This window comes from Amphiprion ocellaris, chromosome 5, assembly GCF_022539595.1.
Source record: "Amphiprion ocellaris isolate individual 3 ecotype Okinawa chromosome 5, ASM2253959v1, whole genome shotgun sequence".
Taxonomy (NCBI): domain Eukaryota; kingdom Metazoa; phylum Chordata; class Actinopteri; family Pomacentridae; genus Amphiprion; species Amphiprion ocellaris.
The window spans coordinates 35,897,969-35,906,868 of NC_072770.1; the positions used below are offsets into that span (position 1 = coordinate 35,897,969).

Sequence of the window (8,900 nt, forward strand, 5' to 3'; positions counted from 1 at the left end):
TTGGATTTTTTTTCAGACAAGGAAACAATATTTTTTAGTGCCCTTAAATGAGAACGGTGTCAGATGAGAGTGGGTGTAGTTCCAGCATGCTCCACAGTGGGTGGGGGCGCTGGTGAGCAGGCCGTGGCTGACTGGTCATATGACAGCTGCTAGTGTCCCACTTCCCGTCCCCGCTGGAAAACGCCACATCTGACGGGGAGGGAGAGGCAGAGACCACCGCGGGGGAGTGTAATCACTGACCACAAGATGCTGGCGCTAATAAACCGGCTTTTGGACTGGTTCAAGTCCCTGTTTTGGAAGGAGGAGATGGAGCTGACGCTGGTCGGCCTGCAGTACTCTGGAAAAACAACATTTGTAAACGTGATCGCTGTAAGTGTTCAGCTGCTGATAGCCACCTTGCTAGGATACTGCTAATAGCCTTAGCGCTAATAATGGGATAGCAGCCACCGAGCTAGCTGTGGGCTAACTCACGCTGGCCGGTGTAAAGGTTTTAAAACGATATAAGCTCACTCTGCTGGTCCCACAGCATCCTTAAAACACACCTGCAGCTCAGGCAGGCTGTTGGTCTTTTGTCAACAAGTCAGCTGAGCTAACTAGTTTGCTGGTTGTCGGCTAGTCGGTTGGTTGTTTTGATTGTTGCACGCTAAACCCAAACGTAGTATAGTGACTTTTTTTTCTTACTTTGAAGCTTCTGAAGCGTTAATCGCCACCTTTAAACCGTGGAGTATTTTGTCAGCAGTGAGTTAACTAAAACATGTTGACCATAACAACAACTGCCCATGGAGGAGCAAAAACAAGATCACACAGTGTGCTACTTTCGCCACTTCAAGGTGCAACAATATGAGACTTCCATGCTAAAGTAAAGTTTTCAAATCACTGCGATTAGTAGTCTTGAACAAAAATGTTAGTGTTGATGCCTGAATGCAGGTCACGTGTAGCTTAAAGTGACAATTCCTCCATGCAACACACCAAAACAAGCAGACTGGATTGACAGCTTTTGTACACAAGTGCATTAAATGTAAAACAAACAAACAAACAAACAAAAAAAAAAAACAGGTGCAGCTGAAGAAATTACTGTGCCTACTTCATTGCAAATAGTGATAAAGCATCACAAATTGATTGTATCTTCTGCTATGACCTTCTGTGACCGAGGCAGAAGAGTAAAAGAGGAGTAAGCTATGTCTCTTATGTAACTTTGTAGGGATTTCTCAACAACTGTGTGGTTTAGTAGTGCACTTTACGTTGTCTGATCGTTAGGCTGTGGCTGGGGCTTGCAACGGCACATTGTGCAAAGCTTTGGTAACAGTGGTGATGGATCTCACGACATTTTGCACACATCTATGAGCTCTCACAGACAACTAATCAAACTGAACTCAATGAGATGCAAACCTTTACCCTGCAGTAAAAATATGTTGGACTGTATTAGTTGTGCTTTAGATCATTACAAGTTTACAATACTGCACATTTTACTGTCCCTCTTGTTTGTATGGGATGATTAAGAATTGTAACATGGAGAAAATGAATACCAAATCTATGTCAAGAATGTTTTTGAGCTTGAGAAATATGTATCAAGGCAAAGAAAAACCAAACAATTTCATGTAGATCTGTTCTCAGTTATTCTGGAAACTTTTGTTTATATGTTAGGTGTTATTTTCTGTTAGTGGCAATTTCCACTATAGATAAAAAAACATCTTTTCATATATAAAATGAGCTTTAAAAAACTACTTTGTTGTTGAATTAATTGTGCATAAGTTGGCTTTTACATTTCTTTCACATTTTAAAAAGTGGCAAACATTCATTTGTTGAATTGTGATCATTGTAAATTTAACATCTTTATGTTTCCCTTTTTGGTGAGTCAAAACAAACCATTCAAAGACGTCAGTTTTGCCTTTTGGAATTTTTATTGTAGATTAATTGATGATGAAAATGATTGTTGCCTGCAGCTCTACTCTACACCAATAGAGCAATTTAAAGAAACAAAGATATCCAGTGGGTGTTTAAATGGCAGTGCACTAAATGCTGATGTAATTATCAAACTGGGTATCCGTGCACATGACATATTGGGTAAAGGGCGGGTGTCAGATGAGGAAGTTGGGTTTCAGGTTGGAACATAAGAGCTGAGAAGTACTTCCAGCCACTGACACAAAGTTCTGAGTGCATGAATGGTTGTAGTGGGGGAGGTTCCTCCTTCCTCAGTCATAAGACCGCTGCACTCATTTCCACTTAGCTTCATCAGGTGACTCCAGCAAATCATGTGCTGTGAAATGCATGTCTACCAGACAGTACGCTCACTGAGGTTTACAAAAAAAGGCACGGGCTAGGAATATGAACACATTGTGAGTTTTCATATCAAACAGCAATGCCACTAATTCTGCATGAGTTTTCCTCCCAGTACTGAACTTTCACAGTGCTTTGGTGCACAATGATTCACTCTGTGTCTGATGGTTTAGTTTTAATAGAACATCTTTTCTTTTTGCAAAAAGCAACAGTGACACATGAACTAGATGTTTGGAGTCATAAATTGCAGAATGTTCTCCAACGTTTTACGATCTCTTCTCTGCGATAAAAGTCTTGTGTAGATGCATTTATGCTTTGACGATGGATTACGGAGAACTGAAAAACAAACCATAAACTAAAACTCTTTTTGATTGTTGACAGCCATTTAAAATATCATGCTGCTTCTTTATTACCAAAAGAATGAAAAGCTGTAAAAGTCCAAAGATCCCATGCAGCGTATTATGTTTTCGTAATAAAGACAGTTGAACATTAGTCTTAATGTTCTCTTATTGAAAAGTTATTTTATTCTGTTAAACATATGTATAAGTGAACAGTTATAATGTCATAGTTTGTTCTCTCACTGGGCTGGAACATACCTGATTAGTGGTGTGGATGTTTTAAAATGTTTATGTGAACACATGTACTCTGCTTTCAAATGTGTGCTCTTTTTACCAACTAAATGTTGTGTTACAAGAAATGACTCGTACTCATGTCTTTGTTTTCAGTCAGGGCATTTCAGTGAAGACATGATCCCTACAGTCGGCTTCAACATGAGGAAGGTCACCAAAGGAAACGTCACCATCAAGGTTGGGTTTTAATCTTCCTGCTGTTACCAGAACACCACGACACAACAAACAGTTCAGCCGGTGAAATGACACCATCACTTTGGTTTTACAAGAAGATACTGATTGCATTGGTAATGACATTTGATAAAGGAATATCCTGTGATGATGTGCCATTAATTTTGTAGATCTGGGATATAGGAGGGCAGCCGAGGTTCAGGAGCATGTGGGAGCGCTACTGTCGGGGAGTTAATGCAATCGTGTAAGTATCCAACGTCTGATTTTCAAATCTGTCAGACAAATTAGGAAAAAATTAAATTACAGCGAACTAACATTGTTGGAGGTGTTACTTTCTGACTAATTGTTTTTGATCATTTTTAGGTACATGGTTGATGCAGCAGATCGAGAAAAGGTGGAGGCATCCAGAAATGAGCTTCATAATTTATTAGACAAACCTCAGTTGCAAGGAATTCCTGTAAGTGTTCCACTCAAACCACTTTTATTAGGGATTTCTATGGTAGTCATGAAATACTGTGAGTGGGTTTCTCTTGGTTACATGTCACAGTTTCAGATTTCAGTTGTGATTATCTTTAGGTTTTGGTACTCGGCAACAAAAGGGATCTCCCCACTGCCCTAGATGAAAAGCAGCTCATTGAGAAAATGTAAGTATGGAAAAAAAGGTGCAAAAATCTCAACACATTCATTTTGATTACAGCTGAGTGTCCACCTAGCTGTCATTAGTAGACTCTTTCTTTCATTTCTGTCCACTTTCATATCTCTATTGTTAAAACTATAAATCAGGGTTTCTGCAGGGCATTAATAGTCATTATATTGATTTTGTGAAAATGAAGGCCTTAAATGGCATTAAAAATCATTACATTTGATTCTCAGTGGCATTACAAATTCTTTCTGTAGTTTTCCAAAAAAAATTTTGATAATAATGATATGATAATATGTAATTATAGACTGCCATTCGTCTGATATGTGCATCTGCGTAAACATGCCGAAGCATTGCGATAATTGCTCCAGCTGGTTGGGTACAATTGCCAAAAACTGCATGTTTGGAAAGTGGCCGGCAGGCTGGACCAGGTGGAGGAGAGCTGGGAAATGTAGAATGACTACAGCCCGTGGGTGGACAGGGGTGGTTTCTGGATTCAGAAATAGTGAAATGTAGGGACAGTTTTCATATAAAATCATCTTTTACAAAAAAAACCAAACCTGTGTAATTTGTTGAGTTCATGGTCATGGCATTAAGTTTTTACAGTATAGCATTAAAATGGCATTAAAAAGCATTAAATTTGACTGGCTGATTTCTGCAGAAACCCTGTAAATGTTTAGATTTGTAGCTTACTGGCTCCCTCTACTGTCAGATCAGAAATATATGCCGAGAGTCGTGTTCATACCATAAACTGTGTCCTACAAGTGGCAGGTGAATGAGAAAAGTGATTTGTTTTCAGGCATCATCGTCATTTGCTCATGTTTGTCCTTTTTTTTTTTTTCCCTTTATAGGAATCTAGCAGCTATTCAGGACAGAGAGATATGCTGCTATTCAATTTCCTGCAAAGAGAAAGACAACATTGGTAAGTGGCACATTAATTACTGCAGTACAGTGTGGTCCCTTGCCATATTGCGGTTCACTTTTTGCAGTCTCACTATATCACGTTTTTTTAGATTGTATTTGGTAGCGCAGATTTTTCGCAATAGTGCAGGATTTTGCAGGATACAGGTAGTTTTATATATTTATTACTGTGTCGAGCTGCGTTAAAGAACGACGCTAGAGAAAGGATATGTCTTTTATGCACTCTGCAACTAGCAGTTGCTTTTATTTTGACACACGGCGATCAGCACCAGTGAAAATGTGGCAGGAAGTCAACAAACACTCACGGTCCTGACAACGTAACACTTAACCAAACTAACTAGGCTGACTAAACCACAGCAACACAATAAAACACACCCACTATTAACACTGTAACACTTACATAAACCACAATAGTGGCATTGAAACCCCCTACACCCCCCGAACTCCCATGGTGCATTGCAGCACAACAGTTCAGTCAAAGTGACCGGCTCTGCCATCGCTACATTATTTGAATTATTTTTGCGGTAAAATAAGCATTTTCTAGCCTAAAAAAATTAAAACAGTATAAAAACATATTAAAAATAATAATTAAAACATATTAAAAGAATATTTAATCTAAATAAAATGCTTAGCGTACAGCGCTGGGTGCTGATTGGCTCAGCAACTGTAGCATCAGTCTCCTCTATCTCCTGTGTATAGCAGCATTCAGCATCTTGTCCGTTTCACATAGACGTCTGATGGCTGCACAGTGTTGCTCTGCAGTGTTGTGAGGTGTCTGAGGACGGTTTATAAAGAATTAAAATATATATAAATCTGTCGCAGTGGGGTCTGGAACGTATCCCCCGCAGGGACCACTGTATTATTTTCACTGGGAATAATGAGTGTGCCTCTTGTTGAATGTGTTCGTTTTTTGAGATAGAAGACAAACCACTTCTCTCCAATTAAGCTGTTTATTTTCTAAATATCAATGTCCCAAAAGAATCTTGTACAAGGACCTTTTCTGTTTGGAGCAGCCTCCCAGAAAAGGATAAAATCAAAAGTGAACAAACTATTCCTTCAAGGAGAATTGAGGTACTGTTGAGAAGCTGTTTGAGAAAGCTCAGAATTCCTCCTCGGCATTTTATTCAGTCTAGTATTGATTGTATGATAGGTCATAGATATAAACATATAATTCAAATATTGAAATGTGATTGGCTAAAGGTGGGGATAAACTGTGGTTTAGACTCAGTTCTCCCATTAGTTGGTGCACAGACATGTCCATATCTCTTGGCACATGATTCATCAAACCCCCAGGAGCCACACCCTGTAAGAAGAACCTCCTGCAAACTTTTTCCCTCTTTCTACCAGTTAGTCTTATTCCATTGTTAGCTGAGATGTGATGCAGCCATTAGTGGTATCTCATAGCGAGGATGCAGGTGTCCCTTAGGGAGGATTATTCTGGTTTTCTCCCTCAAACAACCTTGAGTTAGCAGTTTCAGTAAAATTAATTGTTACATTATAAGAAAATAGGAATGTGCTGTGTATCAAGACCAAAGCTCTATCTTTGTTAGTGTGTGCATGTGTAGGAGAAGAAATATTTTTTGTAATCTTTCCAGCCTGATCTGTCTGTGTCCATCAGAGCTTGGAGTTGGAGCTTAGCTCCATCTCTTCCCTTTTAAAGGTCAAGCACAACTCATGGATTCATTACACATTAAATGGTTATTATTATCAATATTATAACACTCATATGTAATATCAATTACAGTCTTCAGTTAGTAGTGCCTTTGTGAGATAAAAAATCTATCACTCCGTTTATTCTGCTTATAGAAAACACAATTTCATTTTTATCGAGAAGCTTAAGTACACAAGTGTTAGAAGAAAAATGTTTAATTAGAAGGTAAAAAGTTTATTGTTACAACAAAAAAAGTCATAAGATCTAAATCATTGTTATAGCCAGATATTTTCACATTATTACAGTTTACAAATTGATATTATATTACTTATCAGAATGTCAGATGTTTCATGTTTATAATCTGATAACTTACATCATTTTAACATAAAATGTTTTATGCTCTGATAACTTATATTGTAATAACATGAAACTCAAGTTCGAATGAGGAAATGGAACAGATAAACTGAAGAATATAGGTCATGTAATCTACTTTAAGTTCTGCTTGGGTTGAGACGCAGCAACATCTGTTATTAAGGATGGCTCATGGTGTTGTGAAGAAGTATGATTACACAAAGAGGGATTTTAAAATGCATGGGACTGTACAGAAGGAAGAATGAGTCTGACCACCTGGAGTTAGCAACATTACTCATTTAATCAGCTGCAGAGCTCTATGGGTTCCATAGATAAATATCATGTAAATTATTATCCTGTATCCATCTGACATCATCATCATGCTCAATAACAGCACAATCTTGCCATGTTTCAACCCAACTGTGAAGAACAACTTGAAATAGAACCTAATCCAATTGTGTAAAAGATCAATTTCCTTAATTTATCCCTTCTTGGAAAGTTATCATGTCATATTGTAAAATGTTTCATGTTGTAACAATAGAAGATATCACATTATAATTTAAAATATTTAATGTTATAAAAAGATAAATAATATTTTGGTATAGTAAGAAATTTCTTGTTATAATGTGATAACTTTGTATATTTGAATAACATGAAATAAGTTGTTCCAACATCAATACATCTTATTAGGTGAAAAACATGTTGCTATAACATTAAACTTTCTGTATTATAATACTGTGATACTGATGTGCTTTTCTTCAGAAATATGCTGCTGCATTTAAGAAAGAAGTTAATTTCTTTGTTCCGTCTTCTGAAGCCAAATACACACCTTGGTTTTAACTCATTTCTGTAAAGGAGATCCACATGACAAGCTCTTAATGATAATATTTTATTGATGCCACTAAATCTGTTCAGAAATGTCATGCAGTCACACGCTGTGTTGCTGTTTAGTCAGAAATGTAAAAGTCCTGAACTGATCCTCAGACTGACCATTTTCTCTGATTCCAGATATCACACTTCAGTGGCTCATCCAGCACTCAAAGTCCCGCAGGAGCTGAAGACGCAGGAGTCGTTTTCCAGCTGTGTTTGCCATGTTACTGTCATGTTGCATCCTCATCACCCTCTGCAATGATGTACAGTCGTATCTTCACCTCACATGCTGCACTGTTCTGCTTCTGTCACACAGTTGTTGTTTTTTTTCTTCTTCTTGTCACTTTGTGTGTGTTTCACAAGCCCAGACAATGCACGACTAAAAATGGAACTCTGGTACCAAACTTAAGGATTGCAATTGGCATTATACAATTTATGAAGCTGTACTTAACTTGGATTAAGAAACTATTTCCTGTTCTACCTTTTTACCCTTCAGGCATTACCATTATTGATCATACCCAGAGGTGTATAACTCTTATCTTGTCTGTACAACAACACCGTCTTATAGGAGGGTTTAATCTGTAAAACAGGCCTCATGTAATGAGAAATGTTCGTCGTGCAGTCAGATATGATGTCATGAGATGGCTAATGTGGACATGCAGGTTTTCCTGTTTCTGTCAAGCTCTACTCTGCTTGTCTTTGACTGTCCCCCTTTGCTTGATCAGGTTCTCTTCTTTCAAGGACGTGTCTGTTTTTGAAAATTGTACATTTGGGCAAGTCAGTTTAAGCAGGTCTGTACAAATATCAAGCTAGTATGATTTTTACTGATGTGGGATGTGTGTATGAATATATGATTCTATTTAAAGTCTGAATGTACTAAAAGTAAAGGTGTACGGGGTTGTGTGGTTCATATTGGCCTCTGTTTGTAAGTCGCCTCAGTGGAATGATGTCCTTTGTGCTGCCTTGAAGCTGAGAGAGTGGCAGAATTTAAAGTGCCTTGTGCAGCGTCTCTCACCTCTGAAGCAAAGCAGCATGCAAGGTGTGCCTACCTGGGTAAAAACCACCACTTCAATACGTACAAGAAATAAAAAGGCATGCTTTTTAATTTAAACATTGTCCTGTTATTTTTCACTCTCCTTTTGACCTGTGCAATTCCATGAAGTCATACGGAACAGCGTTGGAAATAATATGGCCCTGTACAGCCATGCAGGCGTTTATTTACCTGACTGATTATTCCTCTGCTCAGGCTGATGATGGGTGAGTCATGTTGGGGATTACAGGTGACCAAACTCCGTGTGTCAGTAACAGGTATAAACACTTTTACAGTGAAGCTGTCAGGTGCTAGCTACACACACCCACAGTCCTGACAAGAGGTCAAATCAGGCAGAAT

The 8,900-nt window shown here is 38.3% G+C and overlaps 1 protein-coding gene across 1 annotated transcript; it reads left to right on the forward strand.

Annotated features, from left to right (window-relative positions):
* Nucleotides 1-162: 162 nt before the first annotated feature.
* arl8ba (ADP-ribosylation factor-like 8Ba) lies at nucleotides 163-8,621 on the forward strand. The gene is made up of 7 exons (XM_023294000.3): nucleotides 163-369; nucleotides 3,003-3,083; nucleotides 3,248-3,321; nucleotides 3,441-3,534; nucleotides 3,654-3,721; nucleotides 4,569-4,639; nucleotides 7,649-8,621. Exons 1-7 carry the CDS (start codon nucleotides 247-249, stop codon nucleotides 7,696-7,698), a joined length of 561 nt encoding a protein of 186 aa, XP_023149768.1. The 5' UTR covers nucleotides 163-246; the 3' UTR covers nucleotides 7,699-8,621.
* The last annotated feature ends 279 nt before the right edge of the window (nucleotides 8,622-8,900 follow it).

What these genes read in the sequence shown, in the direction of transcription:
- arl8ba (XM_023294000.3), top strand. Translation starts at nt 247, where the DNA reads ATGCTGGCGCTAATAAACCGGCTTTTGGACTGGTTCAAGTCCCTGTTT. An exon ending in AAGGAAACGTCACCATCAAG is followed by an intron (nt 3,084 to 3,247) that starts GTTGGGTTTTAA and finishes TTAATTTTGTAG; the next exon opens with ATCTGGGATATAGGAGGGCA. An exon ending in CGGGGAGTTAATGCAATCGT is followed by an intron (nt 3,322 to 3,440) that starts GTAAGTATCCAA and finishes GATCATTTTTAG; the next exon opens with GTACATGGTTGATGCAGCAG.